The sequence below is a fragment of the Panthera tigris genome, chromosome B2, assembly GCF_018350195.1.
Source record: "Panthera tigris isolate Pti1 chromosome B2, P.tigris_Pti1_mat1.1, whole genome shotgun sequence".
Taxonomy (NCBI): Eukaryota; Metazoa; Chordata; class Mammalia; order Carnivora; family Felidae; genus Panthera; species Panthera tigris.
In genome coordinates, this window is record NC_056664.1 from 29,518,196 (window position 1) to 29,538,220 (window position 20,025).

Here is a 20,025-nt window from a genome sequence, read left to right on the forward strand (position 1 = left end):
GTTGGGCTTCTGTATCAGTCTTGTAGCTTGTCTCTGTCACTGTCCCCACTGTATCCACATCTTGTGTCATCTCTGGACATCTGGAAGCACCTGTCTCTGCAGTAGTGGACCATGTGAGGTCTTTCTGCTTCTTTGCTCTTTCACCTGATACTCATGGATGACTCCACCCATGGCAAAAAAGAGTGACCATGTGTGAATAAGGGGTGTGGAAAACAGGGCTGACACGAGAGAAGCGGAAGGGCAAATGTGAAGCTGGAGAACCAGAATGTGAATCTCCTCCCAGAACCTGAGCACCCAATCACCCCCCCATCTGCCTCACCCATCAGAGCCCAGTCCTTTTAGAACCCAGCAATATGCTCCCTATCTCCTCAGAGCCCTGGAGGCTGCCCCCACCCAGCTCCCTCTCCCTCTGCTGGGCCTGGGTCAGGAGTCTGCCTACTCTGTGTTCCTTTTCCCAGATCCCACCCATTCAGCAGGCACCCAAGTGCTTGGCTCTGTGACACAGCAGTTGCGGTCTCCTGTTATCAGGGCACCCTTGTGGGGTGGGGCGGTTCCATTTGCTTAAGGTTGAGACCTGGGGGGCCCCAGCCCCCATGACGTCAAACATGGACCCATTTAAGCTGAGAGGACCCCAGCCCATGGTCCCAAGCAGCTGTCCAACTCCAACATGGCCCAGCCAGCCCACTGCATCTGCTCCACCTTTGGCCTCCACTGCTGCCTCATCTTCCTTTTAGCTTCTCAGGAGGCAGGTAAGATGCCTTCAGAGGCAAAGGGGTTACCATAACACAAGGAGACAGAAGACAAAGAGGAATTGTTTCTTAGCATTTGTAGGGTTGAATGACCAATCATAGAAATGAATAGCAGGTGAATGTGTGGTGGGAAGGGATGTGGGTATAGGGTTGTTGCATACAGTTGCCTAGGGTGTTCACTGCTTAAGGTTACTGTCTAAGGAGCAGGTAGGAGATGAAATCCAGCCTGTGCTCTGCTTCTCAAGACATAGCCTGCAAAGCTGCACCCACGCACAGAGGGGCTGTTTCCAGTTTACATAAAGACACTGTACAGGCCAGCAGTCTTGGGTAGACAGCAGTGGGGCCTGACATTCTCTGAGCATCTGTTATGTTCAAGGAACTCACATGTGCTCACAGTACTTAATCTCATTTCATCTCCTCAAATCCCCTGAGATGGTTCATATTGCACTTTATAGAGAGGAGAGCATGATGCAGAGGAAGTGAAGGGACTTGTCCAAAGTCATGAAGTTAGAGGGTGGCAAGCAGGGATTCTGCCATTCCACATTGCCTGCTGCCCTCATGGGCCCGAGGTGCATTTCTCTCCCAAGAGCCCTGTTCTACGCCAATCTTGGTTCTATTCTGGACTCTGGCCCATTTAGTTAGTCAGGGCTTTCCTACATTTATAAGCTTAGAAGAATGCCATCTGGCCAATACCAGTAGATGACGCTTACCAGGCATTTACTATGTGCTAGGCATTGTTCTAGGCACTTTGTTCACATTTACCTATTTGATCCTCATAGCAACTCGATAAGGTGTGCATGATTTTGTCCCCATTCTACAGTTGGGAAACATTCCAGAGCTTCAGTGAGAAAAAGTATGTGGAAAAGTTTAATGAGCACAACAGAACCTACAAGTTAAAGTGAAATCACCAAATTAGTTCACTTAGTTAAGAAATAGTTCTGTGACTGACCCCAGGGAGTGGAGAGGTGAAACACAGGAGAAGTTTGGAGGGGACCTGGGTGATTCAAAGGAGGGTCTTCACAAGGTAGACACACACAAATAAATTCAGAGAGATGCAATGAGCTGGATAGGGTCATCCATGGCAACGATGTTAATGATTGCAAACCAGGACCCAGAAAGTTGTGAATCTGGATGCTGCAGACAGTATTTAGGGTAGGGCAGGCAGCAGCTTCTTCTTCTAATAGTATTTGACAGAGGGTGATATTGGAGGAAATTTCTCCTTCCTTGAGCTCAGGTCATGTTGGGGCCAGCGGGGATGGGAGCGAGGGGAACAAGTGGATGGTGGCTGGCAGGGGCAGGGGCTGAGGAATCTTCGAGCTGCCTCTGCTAGGCCTCAGCAGTGCATTCTGTTTGTGCTCTGACTTGTACCTCTCTCCCTATCTTGACGGTCTGCGGACAGAGGCACCAGAGCCGTCCTCAGCCTCCCAATCCTGGGTCTCTTCTCTCCTCCTTCCTGTCATGCTGCTATCCCACCTGCTGCTCTCTGCCACCTTCTGTTGTGCTGCTGCCCAGGAAGAAGGATCTGTAGGTACAAAGCAGAAGGGAATGAAGCATGAGACAACTCCATACACATTAACTTTTGAGGAAGATTTGCTCTAGGGCACAGGCAGATGCAGGGCAGACTTGAGATCTGAATTCCAGAATAGGACACTCTGGGCTCTGTGGGTTTTGTCTGGGGAGATGGCTGCTAGAGTTTGCCTGGGTGAAACGGAGGAGAGGGCTGGGGGGAGGGCCAGGGCAGTGGACACTCAGATCCTGTAGAGAAGAGCAAGTGGGTGATAGGTAGGGAGGGTGTGAGACTGGGATAAGGTTGGGGTGGGGTGAGGGTGGAACTGGAATGTGGGGCTGATGGGGCACATGACTATGTCCAGCAGGCAGTGAGGCCAAGGTAGAGAGGGAAAGAGTGATGACTGAGGTGGATGAATACCTTTAGTACACAGTTCCAACCCCTCCCCATCATTTATGCACAGGATTAGTCAATACCCAGATTCAGATAACTGGGTCTTAGAACCCCAGAGTCTGTGGCATGCAGTTGTTCTGCAACCCAGAGGTGCAGAAAGTAGATGAAATCATCTCTGAGGGGAGCACAAATGGGGTCTTGGAGCAAGTCTAAAAAGGATGTCTTGTTTTTCCTCTAATAAATGTTATTTGATGTAACTTATCTGACAGAAATATGCTCATTATAGAAACTGGAAAACTGAAAAAAATGAGAAAGAAAAAGAAAATATGATACTCCCCAGTTACCCACGCAGGCAACCATTTGAGTATATTTCTCTTTAGTCTGTTTTACTCTGAGTTTTAGGCCATGTACTGAGCTTGTGTTCTATAGACATTTAAAGCATTTACCCATATTATTGCAAATGGAGTAAGCCATTTTCTAGGGGCAGGACACCAAGAAACACCAGATACACTCTTCTGGGTGAAGCTGCTCTGATGGAGACCCTGCATCATGAATCACTTAGCATGATAAGTGAGAATGAAACATGTTGAACAGACCTTTGGAATTAGACGTAGTTTTGATGTGGGATTTTTTCATTCTTTAATCCAGGCTGAGCATCCATCTTCAGTGTCTTGTGCTAAAGCCAGAGTTTCCTCTCTGCCTATGTATCAGTGACCAAAAAAGTTATTTTGGGGCCATTATTGTAGTTGGCAAAATGAATATCTCACAGTAAAAACTTCCTAGGGAACTAAAATTGCTACTGGGGAGAAGAGATGGTCATCTCATCTTGGGGCGGGGGGGTGGGGGTAGGCAATGCAGTTAGTCACTGATTTGCTCCATGGCTGAGCTCAGAACCAAGGAATCCTTTGAGCTTCAACTCTAGACTTAATAACCAATGGTTCCACAATTGTGTGATGTAGATCTGGAATTCTAAGATCTAGTTATCTGAATCTCTTTATTGAGTATATAGGCCCTGGGGTTAAATGACAACCAGTATCCCAGAACTGGTGGGCTGTAGGTCTTCTTTTAACATCTCAAGGGCTCAATTACTTCATGTGGCAGAAATTACCCTTTGGTTTTCCAACTTTTGGAGGTCACAGTTATATATGCTTTTTTACTTAGTGTGCATAATGAGAGGTTGTTGGCACTGCTTCTGAAGAGTTTTCATCAGTCTTAAGATATTGTTAATCACCCATTCAACAAATATGTATGAAGTGCTTCCTGTGGGCCAGACATTGTTCTAAGCTGGAGACATAGTGATGAATGAGACAATTAAAAATCCCTGCCATTGTGGGAAGTATTTATTATAAATAGAAAATGATGAGTGTCATGTTGATAAAACACAGCCAGGGGAAATGGCCCAGGAATATGGGGCTGCCCTTTGGATGAGGTGGTCAAGGCAGGCCTCAGAGGTATGTGAAGCAGATGGGAAAGGAGAGATACCTGGGGCTGTAGAAGGCCACAGGCTCAGGCTCCCCTTACTACCAGGAGAACAAGGCAAAGTATGAGACTGTTTGAAAGACTATAATTCAGATTCAACAAATGCTTTAAATAATCTTCTATGCTTAAGCTGGTGCAGTTGACATCATTGTTATTTACAGTTGAGGACATGGATATTCTGAATATTTAAGTGACCCAAGCAAGCATGCAAAGCTGGTGAGGGACAGAGCCTGAACTCTAATCTTGTCCTCTGATTCTTTAAAGCCAGTGGAATTTGCACTGCAAAATAGCACTGCTACTAATACTACTGCTACTGCTCATTTATTCACTTTCTGGATATTTACTCATCCCCTATCACATTTAACAGCATCTGGGGTTTAGTGAGAAGCCTGACTTTGCCAATTATTTCATCACTTTGAACTTCCTTTTCTCACCTATAAAATAGTAAGATCATATGCTTGTCTCACAGGTTTGTGGTGAAGATTAAATAAACAAATGTATAGACAGCATCCTTTAGGCATTCCACAAGTGCCAGTGTTCTTCCTTTCCCAACAGCTGGGCTGAACTATAGTTTGTGTAGTGTAGTCTTAACCAGTAGGAGCCTGGGTCTGGGAACCCAGAATATGTATTCAAACTCTAGCTCAACTTTTGACTTGGAGAGTATCCTTGGGGAGATTACTTATTCTCTCTGAACCTTGTTTCCTCATCTATAAAAAGGGGGAGAATAACAAATAGTTCTTAATTTCAAAGGGCTGTTGTGAAAAGTAAATGAGTTAATACATTCATAAGACCTGCCTATCTCGTAGTAAGTGTGCAAGAAAGGTTGGCCATTGCTGTTGCTGTGGGATTGTGTGCAAGTCACCATTCCTCTTGGGTGAAACTTGAAACTCAAGTTTTTTGGCTGTAAAATAGGGAGGTTAATAGCTTGTAACGCTTCTAAAGAGACACATTTTTCTTTCAAGAGGGCAACCTTCATCTATCCAGATAGCTTTAGGTGTGTGAAGAGGAGAGGCCAGTGGGGAACCATAGGGTTGAGTCATCTCATCTACTTCTCTGCATCCAGACCAAACTTTAACACCAAAATGAAAGTCTCCCATCTCCTTCCTCTATCCATCTTCCATTCCTCTTCTTATCCTCCTCCCATTCATCATCTGTGTCTACTTTTGGGGGAGCTGGGAGATCAGTGACCCTAGAAGAGAATCCAGAAAGAGAATGTCTGTAAGGCAACCACCTGAGCTTTTGGCTCAGAAAAGGTGCGCAATGAATAGTAGCTATCATTGGTATTGCTGCTGAGAGAACCAAGGAATGGAACTAACAGCGAAGTGAGGGCCTGAAAATTCAGCCATCCTTTCTTTCCCTAACCTCGATTCCCATAAGAGACTTGGGACCCTCATCCCCTTCTTGTCCCACCCATATTTTTTCAAAGAGTTCCCCGGGCCTCTACTCTTCTTGGCAGCAAGGAGGCGGGTGGATTTTGTTTCTTTGTGATTGGGAATGGGTCCAGGTTCTGGTTGCCACCTTGAGCTAACAGACTGGAAATCTCAGTTACGTAACAACACTATCTCCCTCACTCTTTGGCGATCTCCTGACTAGGTATCAGAGACATCTCCTCTGTCCCCATTGGTTGTTTTTTTTTCCACGTAATTAAGGCCCTTATCTGTTCATTGATAGAGGTGTTTTCTCTCACACCCTGTCCTTAAACACAGTCAGTCCCTTCTACAATTCAGCTGCCTCATTCACTCATCTCAGGACCCCCAAGCAGACATCTTTTTCTTTCAAGCGGGCAAACTTCATCTATCCCAGATAGCTTTAGGCGTGTGAAGAGAGGGGTGTCCAGTGGGCGACCATAGGGTTGAGTCATCTTATCTACTTCTCTACATCCAAACCAAACTTTAACACCAAAATGAAGTCTTCCATATCCTTCCTCTATCCATCTTCCATTCCTCTTTTTATCCTCCTCCCATTCATCACCTGTGTCTATTTATTAATCCTATGGCAAGTTCTGCCAGAAGTCTTACTTCAGTCTCTTACACAATTACATTTGAGATGGAGCTGGAATGTTATGGAAAGATGGAGATTCTGATATTTGTTCCCTTTCCTCTCAGCCCTGTCATGGAAAGGGAACTCCATTTCATAAGTATATAAACTCTGAAGGAGCATTTGTGGAACAAAATATCCTCAATATCTGATCTCAAAATCTTGTGATTTGATAGGTAGGGCAGGAAGTAGAGGTTGATAGGCACACAAATAACTGTAAGGTTGGGTTGAAGGTAGCAGGAAAGGGTATTAATAAAGAATTTTTTGAGCATTGAGATGAAACTAGATCTTATATGCTTGGAAGGATCTGGAAAGATGCCATAAGGCCAGAAAGGTCTGAATTTCAGAACTGAGGAGTGGAAGTGGAGAAGAGGTGAAGTGGCATTCTTGCTAAAGGCACAACCTGAACAAAGGTCCAGAGACTAGAGTAGAGAATGGGGATTTTAAGTCATAGTATTTTGAGGATACTGGCTGGGGAGATATATCTAGGGTAATAAAGGGACCCTTAGAGGGAGAGGTGGGCAGAGAAACAAGGAAGAAAATAATGGAAGTTTCTTATTTGCCTCTTTTCCTTCACAGGTGCTATCACATTTCAAGAACTTCAGAAAACTGGTGATTCCCCAGCATCTGATAATTTGTTCTCTCCTACTTCAGGCTTTGTTTATAGTGCACCCCCTGATCATACTGCTCTTCAGTCAAGCCATAGCCCTCTAGACCTCACTAAATCTACAGAAACCCATAAGCTAAAACGCAATTGCAACGCTACACACCATCTCAAGCCGATTTACAAACACATAGGTAATTCCCAAAACTCTACAAGTCATCATGGTAATTCCCAAAACTCTACTTCTGAAAAAACCCCGAGCAATCAAGGAAGAGACCCAAATGTTCGGAATGGACGGTCTATTGATCCTGCTGACTCTACTAACACACATAAGGGATTGTCTGGTGTAAAATATCCAACCTCAGCACCCAAGATCAAAACAACTTGCCTTAAGTTCAAATCAGTTACAGGAACAGATAAAAGTGTAACATCTTTGAGAAACATTACTTCAGAGAGTAAAAGCGCTACTTCACAGAAGACCATAAATCCTGTCCACAACTCAGGAAATTCGGAGAGCAAAAAAATACCTATGTATTCCTCAGGCAAAAGCACAACAGCCCCATCAGATGAGGTTACAAGAACCCCACGAAGGTCAGAAAGAGCTGGAGATCATACAATAGCTGCTAATCTCAGAACTACAGTTGCCTCAGGCACAACGATGATGAAGACTACAGGACGTATAAGCAGGACCACATTAGCCATTGAAAAGACCACACAAATACCAGCAACACTTAGAGAACATAGACACAGCACCATATCAGCTCATATAAATATCACAAAATCACTAGAAAACTCACTAGAACATGGAAAAGTAGCCACATTGCCTTATGAAAAGACTCCGGGAGTCCCAACAGAATCTACAAAATATGGAGAAGAGACTACATCAACCAATAAGAAAGCCACAATAAGCCGCCAAAAGTCCAAGAAACATGGACAGAACACCACTCCGGACAGCAGGAGGACCACAAGAGCCCCAGAAGGGCCCACTGACTATAGTGAGAAGACCACCCCCACCAATGGGAAGACCATGAGAGCCCCAGCAGGGCCCAAGGACCACGAGAAGACCACCCCAGCCAACAGGGAGGTCACAAGATCCGTGGAAGGGCCTAAGGATCATGAGAAGAAGACCACTACAGTCAATGAGAAGACCACAAGTGCCCCAGAAAGCCCCAAGGGTCATGGGGAGAAGACTACATCAGCCAATGGGATGATCACAAGAACCCTAGAAGGACCCAAGGACTATGGGGAGAAGACAACCCCCACCAATGGGAAGACCATGAGAGCCCCAGCAGGGCCCAAGGACCATGAGAAGACCACCCCAGCCAACAGGGAGGTCACAAGATCCGTGGAAGGGCCTAAGGATCATGAGAAGAAGACCACTACAGTCAACGGGAAGACCACAAATGCCCCAGAAAGCCTCAAGGGTCATGGGGAGAAGACTACATCAGCCAATGGGATGATCACAAGAACCCTAGAAGGGCCCAAGGACTATGGGGAGAAGACCACCCCAGCCAATGGGAAGACCATGAGAGCCCCAGCAGGGCCCAAGGACCATGAGAAGACCACCCCAGCCAACAGGGAGGTCACAAGATCCATGGAAGGGCCTAAGGATCATGAGAAGAAGACCACTACAGTCAATGAGAAGACCACAAGTGCCCCAGAAAGCCCCAAGAGTCATGGGGAGAAGACTACATCAGCCAACGGGATGATCACAAGAACCCTAGAAGGGCCCAAGGACTATGGGGAGAAGACCACCCCAGCCAATGGGAAGACCATGAGAACCCCATCAGGGTTCAAGGACCATGAGAAGACCACCCCAGCCAACAAGGAGATCACAAGATCCCTGGAAGGGCCTAAGGATCATGAGAAGAAGACCACTACGGTCAACAGGAAGATCACAAGTGCCCCAGAAGACCCCAAGGGACATGATGAGAAGACTACATCAGCCAATGGGGTGACCACAAGTGTCCCAGAAGGGCCCAAGGAACATGAGGAAAAGACCACAAGAACTCCAGAAGGGCCCAAGGACCACAGGGAGAAGACCACCACAGTCAGGAAGATCACAAGTGCCCCAGAAAGGTCCAAGAACCATGAGGAAAAGACTACATCTGCCAATGGTATGATCACGAGAGCCCCAGAAGGCCCCAAGGAATATGGGAAGAAAACCACAAGAACCCTAGCCAATGGGAAGACCATGAGTGCCCCAGAAGGGCCCAAGGACCATGGGAAGACCACCCCAGCCAACAGGGAGACCACAAGAGCCCTGGAAGTTCCCAAGCATCATGGGGAGAAGACCACCACAGTCAACAGGAAGACCACTAGAGCCCTAGGGGGGCCCAACGACCATAGGGAGAAGACCACCCTGGCCAATGGTAAGACCACAAGAGTCCCAGAAGGGTCCAAGGATGATGGGGGTAAGACCAACAGAGCCCTACAAGGGTCCAAGGACCATGGGGAGAAGAACACAACAGTCAATGGGATGACCACGAGAGCCCCAGAAGGCCCCAAGGACCATGGGGAGAAGACCACCAGAGCCCTAAAAGGGCCCAAGGACCAGAGGGAGAAGACCACCCCAGCCAACGGGAAGACCACAAGAGCCCCAGAAGGGCCCAGGAACCATGGGGAGAAGACTACACTGGCCAATGGGATGACCACGAGAGCCCCAGAAGTTCCTACAGACCATGGGGAGAAAACCACCCCAACCAACAGGGAGACCACAAGAGCCCCAGAAGGGCCCAAGGACAATGGGGAGAAAACAACACTGGCCAATAGGATGACCACGAGAGCCCCAGAAGTCCCCAAGGACCATGAGGGAAAGACCACTAGAGCCCTAGAAGAGCCCAAGAACCATGGGGAGAAGAACACAACGGTCAATGGGAAGACCACAGGAGCCCCAGGAATTCCCACAGACCATGGGGAGAAGATCATCTCGGCCAACAGCAATACCACAAGAGCCCCAGAGGGGCCCAAAGAACATGGAGAAAATGCCACTCCAGCCAATAAGAAGACAACAAGAACTCAAGCCAAATCTATAAAACATGGAGTAAAGGCCACATTGGCCACTGAGACCACAAAACCCCCAAGAAAACCTAAAGAAAGTGTAGGAAAAAACACAGCTTCCACAGAGACTATAAGACCTCCATTCAATGTCACAGGAGACAAATCTGTCACTAATACCTCTCCTGGTTCAAATAAAACTGATGTTACCCATGGGGTACCCATTGGTTCTTTTACACTCACCACATCTCACATAGAGCTGAGTTCCATCATGTCAGAAGCCCCAGGCAACCAAAACCATCCATATCAGAACAAAGATGGCTCACAGGGAGGTCTTCGTGCTGGAGGAATGAGGGAGAATGATTCATTCCCTGCATGGGCCATAGTTATTGTGGTCCTGGTGGCTGTGATTCTCTTCCTGGTGTTCCTTGGCCTTATCTTCTTGGTAAGGGGCAGGGATGCTACAGGGGAGTGAACCCATGAGACAGGGAGTTGACGAGAGATTATGGATCTGAACAAGAGGCAGTAATTAGCCCAGGAAAAGAGGCATGGTGGGAGGTTGGTAATAAAGGGGTAGTGGTGGTGAAAACTTTGGGGAAGGACAATAGATGCATGAGGCATGAACAGTGGCATTGAAGAAAAGTCTGTGGCTGAGAAAAAAGGAAATAGAATAGGGAAAAACTGGGGGCTGGAGATAGAATCTGGGATATGAGAACAGGGAATATCAGGAGAGGGAAAATTGGACAGAGGAGGGAATTGGAGATGAAGTCTGGGACTTAGTGCATGGGATCTGGGGCTGGAATAAGGATCAAGGTTTGGATGGAATCTTGGGAAAGAAGGAAGCTAAATGGCTAGGATCAGGGAGAATAGAATTGAAGGGTTATGGGTATTGAGGAAAGCAAGTGGCATGGCAGATGAAATTCATTCCTCCTTTCTCCTAATCACAGATTGCCTGTACGATGAAAACACGCCGTGCACTGGTCCAGAACACAGAGGACAATGACCCAGAGGATGATGGGGGCCCTAGTTCCTACCCAGTCTACCTGATGGAGCAGCAGACTCTTGGCAAGGGCCAGATCCCTTCCCCACGGTGATCCTTCAGAAAGGTCCCAGCTCTTCCATGCCCTTCCTAAGATGAGGAATTAGACTCACCATTCCTATTTCCTGGACTCCAGGAAGGGCAGAGTACTGGCAGTTAACAGCATTAACTCTTCATCAGCTGTGTTCTTATTGAAACTGGTCAAGGGATGAGGTGATAAGCAAGAAGGATAAGCAAGAAGGGAGATAAAGAAGAAAGAATGAATAATGCAAGTGTTCTCTGCAGAAGATGGTGGTCTTGGAATGAAAACATGTTTGATGGACACATGGGGTAGACACCGACATAGGACACTGAGTCTTGGGAGGAGCAGCATGACTAAAGGAAGTTTGGGGGCCTTAGAAGGCAATGCCCCATATCTGACTGTGAGTTGGAGATTGAGGACAGAGTTCCTGGGTGTCAGGACCAATCTATAATATTTCCATGTACTATTACTTAGATTTTGTGTATAAGCAGGCTCGTCTTTGACTTCCCAGGACACTTGCCTACCTCCTTTTTAAAATGAAAAAAGTAGAATCTGAGAAGAAAAGAGAACTTATTTCCTTCACCCTCTCTATACCAAGGAGCAAGGAAAATTCCAGAAAAGATCATAAATGTCTCTCATCCAGATGGTTCTTCCCTCTTCCTTCTGAATCCTTTAGTTTTTTCTAAATGTCTACAGTAGACATCCTGCTGGTCTGGCTTTCTGGGTCGTGGGTGGCACAGAGGGAGGGATTTTTGTGTGGTCTGCAGTCTTATCCATTTATCCCCATTCCAGACTGTCCCTGATGGTGTTCCCCACTCATTATTTATTTTCCTGTCGGTTCTACCAAAAGCCAGTCCAGGCTTTTTCCTGGAAGAGTCACTTGTCTTCTCCACTGCCCCCATACTCTCTCTACTCACACTTTCACCCCAGATTTTGATATTCCCCCTTATAGGCATATCATCTGGATTTTCTCTCCAACTTATTAAAGCCCTTTCACCTATTACTGATTTGGCATAGTGGAAAGAATGAACAGATAATAGACAGCTTCCTATCTATTGGTCTTTTTATAATAAAGTAGAAAATATTTGTAAAGTAAGTACACCATAATTATTGAACTGTCAGTTGGGAGAAGTCTTGACTAGTGTTCCTGACTCTGGCTGTGACCTTACATATGACCTTGAGCAGCAGTGGCTAGAGAACAGGAATTCTTTAGAGTGTCATGGAAAATCAGGCTGAATTTCTACTGCTCCTAAAATGAGTCACTCCTGGATTTAGATAGGAGCCAGCCTGAGTTCCTGCTGGGCCCATTTGCATGGTGCAAAAGCAGGAGAAAATGTGTTCATTAATAAGCCAGTATTTCCATGTACCTATTACAAAATCTGTTGAGCATTATAAAGAAATATAAGATATAGTTACCACCTGAGACACAAATATAGGGAAATTAAATACATAATTCAGTAAGAGTTCTCACAAGGCAGTACTACACAGAATAAAGCATGACTCTAATGAATTAAACCCAATATTTATGGGCAACTACTACATCCCAAATTTATGTTAGGATACTAGCCCTGCTCCAAAGCCATTCCATGCCCAAACATCACTCCCAGCAGACCAACTGCCCATCACCCACATGGCCTTGGCTCACTCTTACCAAAGGAGGATCAGCAATTTCCCTGACCAGAAAGGCACAGGCCTTCCAAGTTTAACTTCATTGAGAATCAAATAGCAACCCTCTCTGCTACTTTTGGTATTCCCATTTTCAGGAATCTGGAAGTCTACCACAGACAGTGGTCTTAATCTTGACACTCATGCCACTGAGTTATCTGCCAGGGCACACTGCAGGCTCAGGAACTCTCTGAATCTCCCACCAGAGCTCTACTCTGCTAAAGGCAGGATTGTAGCTTGGATCCCAGAAAGGTGCCACAGGAACCCCAGACTTGGGTCCCTGGAGAGAGCCCTCTCTTCAGAACACCTGGTTTCTGGAAAGGGCTGGAGTGCCTGGGAAAAAAAAGAAAAGGATACCAGGCTTGTAGTCATCCGGGCAGATGGTGACTGCATGTGGCAGCTGCCAGGACAGGAGTGTCACTCTTTCTGGGAGGAAAGTAGATACCCCCTACACCTAGCCTATAACCATTGAACTTCTCCAGCATGGACCCCAATTTAAAAACTAAAACAAAACCAAGCAAGAGCACCTTTGCCCCTAGAGTCCCAAACATTGAATCCTACGGAGGCCTCCCTGCAAAAGGACCCAAAGGAGCTCTGGGGTCAAAGGGTGTGTATTTGGGGGTGTGTAGGAGGTTCTCCATCTCACAAGTGCTGCAGGGACTGTGGGCCCCACCACAGCTGCTGATTGTCTCCCTTCCCATTTCTCTCTCCCGCTACAATGCTTACTTGGAAATTTACGGGGGAAATCCTCTGACAAGCTCTCGGGTTGGGGTCTCATTAGAGAAAATTACATAATGAGTGGCAAGGAGGGAATGGTTCCCTCCTCACAAGCTTAACTCGCGCCCAATCCCCACATCCCCAGGATAGATCAGTGCCCAAGACCTCTAGGGCTGAAGTGGGCAACAGGTGCAAGGGCAGAGGGGTGAGCCCGGGCAGGGCGGTCCAGGATCGGGGGTGAGCGACAGGGGACCAGAGCAGCCTCCTTCCTTCGCTCTAGGTTCCACTTGGCTGGAGGCTCCTGGATCTCGCTGGGTAACTGAGTGGATTGGTGGTTCAAGGCCAGCAACACCCAGGCGCCCCCTCTACTTGGCCACTGTGAGCACGCCCTTGGATCACGCCCCGCACCGCCAGCCACCCTCGGAGTTGGGGTGCAGTTCCTAGCCCTGGCTTCCTGCCCTGAGAGCCAGATTGACAGGCCTCGGCTTCCTTCCATCTGCGCACCATCCGTAATAAAACTAAAGTTTTCGCTGTGCTTTCTTTCACCACATCACGTGCTTCAATCTTCTGTTAACTGCGAGTTCTTTCTTACTAGGCTTGTTTGACAGAAGACAAAACCGAGGCTCAGAGAAGAACCTTGTTCAAACCCACACAGCTCCTGGGAGCAGAGTTTTTCTCCCAACACAACTTTACTTTGTCCCTTAGTGGAGCCAGGATCCCTGTAACTTGGCAGCATGATCTAGATGGGTGGGATGTTTATAGGGACCACCTAAGGAACAAAGTATAATTGAGGTTTGTGCAAGAAAAGGTCCAGCTCCTTCTTCTGGAGTCCAGGTTCCCCTTTCAGCCCCTTGGACTTCCAGAGTTTTGTTCTTCTGGCCCCACAGGGCAGAAGCACTTTGCCCTCCCTCCCAGCACCCAGACCCCCTCACAGCTGACTGTGCTAGCACTCTCTGTCCACCTGCTCCTGGACAGTGAATGCTGGCACAGTAAGAATATCGAATGATTTGGGACCCAGTCACCCTCATTTTTCTCCCTTCTGCCTGCTACAAAGACTTCTCCAGAAATGAGACATCCCCAGAGAAAACAGGTTTTTGCTGATCTCTGGCCCCAAGGGTGGGTCTCCTTTTCTTCTGACACATTTGATCCCCTTGTTCTCTCTCTCTCCCTGTTCCTACCCCCCTAAATTGCCAGAAGCACCCCTCTCTGTAGAGGGAGGGCCAAAAGTTATGGCTTCCCCTGCTTAGCAGCAACTACAAAGCCCATAGCAATGGCCAAGTGAGACAAGAAAGTAAGCTGGCCATATTATGGAGCAAGTGTTAGAATCCAAGAATCCAGCTGTTCCAGTCCCTGGCTCCCTACTACCACAGAACTCATCCCAGTTGATCTTCCTCCTCCCACAACCCTGGCCCTGGCAAGCTTTTAATTCTTCCTGAAACTTCGTGTCCTAGTGAGACTCCAGGCATCAACTCATCCTATGTAGTCCATTTCTGCTGTAGAACCCACCATGCTAGATAACAACTTCCAATGTGGATTATTTCAAGATGAAGAGAGGAAAATTACCGCCTGCCTCCTGCATCCTAATGCAGCTTCTCTTTGGAATCCTGGGACCTGGTACATGAATTATCCATCAATCACAGAGGATATGGAAGCCACAGAAAGTCAGGAGACAAAGGTCTCTGTCTGAGGCACTCTGCTTGCATATTCTCATTCTTTTTCTGGAAGCAAAGATGATAAACTTCTTTTCTCCTATTTCTGTGAAAGTCACTACTGACCCTAGCCCCCATTGACTACAATTGTGGCCCTCACCTTCACCTTGCAGCAAATCCACCTTTCTCCTCTCCCTCCAACCTTTAGCTATAAGCAGGAACACAAATAGCAACTTTATTTTGATTTTTCCCCTAGAATCCTGGAGTGTAATAGCTGCTTGATAAATATTTTGTATCTAACATGAAAATCCTAATTTCTATATCATTCTTTTTTTTTAATTTTTTTTAACGTTTATTTATTTTTGAGACAGAGAGAGACAGAGCATGAACGGGGGAGGGGCAGAGAGAGAGGGAGACACAGAATCAGAAGCAGGCTCCAGGCTCTGAGCCAACAGCCCAGAGCCAGATGCGGGGCTCGAACTCACGGACCGCGAGATCATGACCTGAGTTGAAGTCGGACGCCTAACCGACTGAGCCACCCAGGCGCCCCTCTATATCATTCTTAATTCCTTATTAGAGTTAGCCTCCAAGTCTGAATAAAGCCAAGGGAAATGAAAATATCCCTACCAGAAATGCTGCCTAAATGTGAATCCTTGGTCAGCTCTCCCTGGATAGAGACACATGCAGAGGGACCACAGAAACCCCAGGGCAGTGGGAACTGTGGATGAAATTAGCCAGAGGAGAAGTAAAGTCTGGACTCCTATGTTTCTAGCCATTTCACCTGACTTCTCTCTTAGACTCCTCCAGACTTTCAAGTTTCTCTTTTTAAGTATTAAAAACAATGCCAGATAACTCTTCATTTCCACTGTAGGATGGAATGCCTAAAAAGGGAGTAGCAGGGTAAGTGTGGAGTTGACAGAAGTAGGCCTGGGTTGGATTAGCAAAAGGACTTTGGGTGGTGTTTTTCTTTTTCTTTTGATATTTATTTCTTGCATCCTCCCTCTGCTCCCTCCCAATGACTGTCTCCTGGAGACTGCTGTCTTGCACATTCTATTCTCTTTCTCCTTCTTGCCTCTCTGTGAACCCCTTTGATTTGAACCATTATTACTGCAGAGGACTTCCAGACTCATCATTAGCCTCTCTTTGCTCTGAAATCCAGTCCTGTACTTCCAGGCTTATTTTTCCCATAACATCTTCACTTGGATGTCACGTCATATCAAACATGAGGCTCATGTATTCGTCCAGCAAACATTTTTGGAGCATTTCCTCCGTGCTAGATCTGAAGATAACATCAGTGAATAAAGCAAGCAACAGGTCCTTCCTTTAGGTAAAGATCTCACAATCCACCAGGAAAGGCAGATATCACACAAGGAATGACACACAAATATAACTCTTTTAAGTATGCAAAAATACCGGCAGGCACCACCTCATCTTCCCACTATCAGGTCTTCATAGTTTCCCCCATTGGCATTCATTCTCTTCCTCCCTGCTCCCCCTTTACATTGGAGGACTGTCTCTCCAACCTGGGTTCTGGTTCCCATCCCACACTTCCTGCCTCTCAGTAGGCTTCTCCTCCCCCTCCCACACTGTCTACTTCTCTTTCTCCGGGGTCCGTCCATCAGCATCCAAACAAGCTCTAGAAAAGTGTACACAAGAATCATCTGGAAGAGATTCTACTTGTTTACTTATTTATTTATTAAAAACCATTTATTTATAATTGAGGTATAGTTAATATACAATATTATATTAGTTTCAGGTGTGAAACAGGATGATTGGATATTTGTATATATTGTGACATGATCACCACGATAAGTCTAGTTAACATCCATCACCACATATAGTTACAATTTGTGTGTACGTGTGTGTTGAGAACTTTTAATATCTATGCTCTTCGCAACTTTGAAATATGTGATACAGTATTGTTAACTATAGTCACCATGCAGTACATTACACCCCCAGGACTTATATTAAAAAAATTTTTTTTAACATTTCTTTATTTTTGGGGGGCGAGGGGCAGAGAGAGATGGAGACAGAGAATCAAAAGCAGGCTCTGCACTGCCAGTGCAAAGCCCAATGTGGAGCTAGAACTCAGGAACCGTGAGATCATAACTTGGGCTGAAGTCAGACACTCAACCAGCTGAGCCACCCAGGCGCCCCAGGACTTATTTATCTTATAATTGGAAGTTTGTACCTTCTGATACCTTTCACGCATTTTGCTCACTCCTAACCCCTGCCTCTGGTGACCACCAATCTGTTCTCTGTAGCCATAAACTTATTTTTTTTTAGCTTCCACATATGAGATCATACAGCATTTGTCTTTGATTTACTTCACTTAGCATAATGTCTTCAAGGTCCATCCATGTTGTCACAAATGGCAGGATTTCCTTCTTTTTTATGGCTGAATAATATTTCATTCTATATATATGAGATCATTTCTAAAATGCAGGTTTTGGTCCCTGTCCCTTAGGGTTCCTGAATCGGTAAATCTGGGATAGGGGCTGGGATCTGCATTTTAACAAGCTCTTAACCAACCTTGAAGCCTGTGGTCTAGGGACCACACTTTGAAAACTCTGTTCTTCCAGTATCCATCCTTAATAAGCCCATATCTTTCCCAGCCCTACCCTCTGTCATTGCCAAGTTTCTTGAAATAATTCCCTATAAAAAAATTTCCCTATAAAAAAATATAAAATATTCATTTTCTCATCTCCTACTCACTGTGTATATATTTCCTTTGCAGATTTTATCAGAGTAATTCATGTAGTTTTTGAAGTCCAGTAGTCCTACAGGCTCATTACAGAAAATAGCCATCTCTGATGCACCCCTCCTTTTCACACCTGATGCCTGCTGTTCAGAGGCAGCAACTTCCAACTTTTAGCTTTTTCTCTTGGTATTTGCACCTACAGTTTTATTTATTTTTTTTAATATATGAAATTTATTGTCAAATTGGTTTCCATACAACACCCAGTGCTCATCCCAAAAGGTGCCCTCCTCAATACCCATCACCCACCCTCCCCTCCCTCCCACCCCCCATCAACCCTCAGTTTGTTCTGTTTTTAACAGTCTCTTATGCTTTGGCTCTCTCCCACTCTAACCTCTTTTTTTTTTCCTTCCCCTCCCCCATGGGTTTCTGTTAAGTTTCTCAGGATCCACATAAGAGTGAAACCATATGGTATCTGTCTTTCTCTGTATGGCTTATTTCACTTAGCATCACACTCTCCAGTTCCATCCACGTTGCTACAAAAGGCCAGATTTCATTCTTTCTCATTGCCACGTAGTATTCCATTGTGTATATAAACCACAATTTCTTTATCCATTCATCAGTTGATGGACATTTAGGCTCTTTCCATAATTTGGCTATTGTTGAGAGTGCTGCTATAAACATTGGGGTACAAGTTCCCCTTATGCATCAGCACTCCTGTATCCCTTGGGTAAATTCCTAGCAGTGCTATTGCTGGGTCATAGGGTAGGTCTATTTTTAATTTTCTGAGGAACCTCCACACTGCTTTCCAGAGCGGCTGCACCAATTTGCATTCCCACCAACAGTGCAAGAGGGTTCCTGTTTCTCCACATCCTCTCCAGCATCTATAGTCTCCTGATTTGTTCATTTTGGCCACTCTGACTGGCATGAGGTGATATCTGAGTGTGGTTTTGATTTGTATTTCCCTGATAAGGAGCGACGTTGAACATCTTTTCATGTGCCTGTTGGCCATCCGGATGTCTTCTTTAGAGAAGTGTCTATTCATGTTTTCTGCCCATTTCTTCACTGGGTTATTTGTTTTTCGGGTGTGGGGTTTGGTGAGCTCTTTATAGATTTTGGATACTAGCCCCTTGTCCGATATGTCATTTGCAAATATCTTTTCCCATTCCGTTGGTTGCCTTTTAGTTTTGTTGGTTGTTTCCTTTGCAGTGCAGAAGTTTTTTATCTTCATAAGGTCCCAGTAATTCACTTTTGCTTTTAATTCCCTTGCCTTTGGGGATGTGTCGAGTAAGAGATTGCTACGGCTGAGGTCAGAGAGGTCTTTTCCTGCTTTCTCCTCTAAGGTTTTGATGGTTTCCTGTCTCACATTCAGGTCCTTTATCCATTTTGAGTTTATTTTTGTGAATGGTGTGAGAAAGTGGTCTAGTTTCAACCTTCTGCATGTTGCTGTCCAGTTCTTCCAGCACCATTTATTAAAGAGATTGTCTTTTTTTCCATTGGATGTTCTTTTCTGCTTTGTCAAAGATGAGTTGGCCATACGTTTGTGGGTCTAGTTCTGGGGTTTCTATTCTATTCCATTGGTCTATGTGTCTGTTTTTGTGCCAATACCATGCTGTCTTGATGATGACAGCTTTGTAGTAGAGGCTAAAGTCTGGGATTGTGATGCCTCCTGCTTTGGTCTTCTTCGAAATTACTTTGTATTTTTTATTTTTTTGATGTTTATTTATATTTGAGACAAGGGAGACAGAGCACAAGTGGGGGAGGGGCAGAGAGAGAGGGAGACACAGAATCTGAAACAGGCTCCAGGCTCTGAGCTGTAGCAAAGAGCCTGACGCGGGCTCGAACTCACAAACCGCGAGATCATGACCTGAGCCGAAGCCGGATGCTCAAACAACTGAGCCACCCAGGCGCCCCTTTACAGACGTTTCTTGAGGAATATTTTGAATGATGAAAATGAAGTACTGGGACAGAGAGCACCTATCAGAGAGAAATTTAGATCAATCTCCCAGATTCTTCTCTAACCCATTCCCACTGCTACTACTTGGTCTAGCACTTTACACTAAAAAGTAACTAAATAAAAGAAAGAAATCATTCCAAGGATTTTCCCCTACCATTTCCTTGTGTCTTTTTACTGAGAGAACTGATACAAACTGCCTAACACATCAGTTCTGACCTTCACTGTCTAAGAGGTGATGAAGCTTTTGGCCTCATCTAAAAGCTACAACCTGACTGCCTTCATTTCATGCATAACAATCTGTGGCTCTGCTCAGGCAGGGACAGTATGCTGAAGGTCCCAAAGAATCAAGGGGGGATTTGCACGTGAGGGTCTCAGCTCAAGTGTCCTACCGTTTTGGTGTGACCTCCCTTTTACTTTCACCCAGCTGAGGGAATGCTTCTGGGGATATCTGTCCAGATGACCTCTATGTTTTCAAACAACACATTTTCTCCTTCATCTGAGCTCCAACAATC

At 45.8% G+C, this 20,025-nt stretch overlaps 1 protein-coding gene across 1 annotated transcript; it reads left to right on the plus strand.

Annotated features, from left to right (window-relative positions):
- Window positions 1-582: 582 nt before the first annotated feature.
- MUCL3 (mucin like 3) lies at window positions 583-11,852 on the plus strand. Its single transcript, XM_042987582.1, has 4 exons — window positions 583-749; window positions 2,149-2,277; window positions 6,745-10,211; window positions 10,714-11,852. Exons 1-4 carry the CDS (start codon window positions 668-670, stop codon window positions 10,858-10,860), a joined length of 3,825 nt encoding a protein of 1,274 aa, XP_042843516.1. The 5' UTR covers window positions 583-667; the 3' UTR covers window positions 10,861-11,852.
- Window positions 11,853-20,025: the final 8,173 nt, after the last annotated feature.

Excerpts from the sequence above, each read along its gene's own strand:
- MUCL3 (XM_042987582.1), top strand. The coding sequence starts at position 668 with ATGGCCCAGCCAGCCCACTGCATCTGCTCCACCTTTGGCCTCCACTGC. Across the intron at positions 750-2,148 it reads TTTAGCTTCTCAGGAGGCAG|AGGCACCAGAGCCGTCCTCA; the intron begins GTAAGATGCCTT and ends GTCTGCGGACAG. Across the intron at positions 2,278-6,744 it reads CCAGGAAGAAGGATCTGTAG|GTGCTATCACATTTCAAGAA; the intron begins GTACAAAGCAGA and ends TTTCCTTCACAG.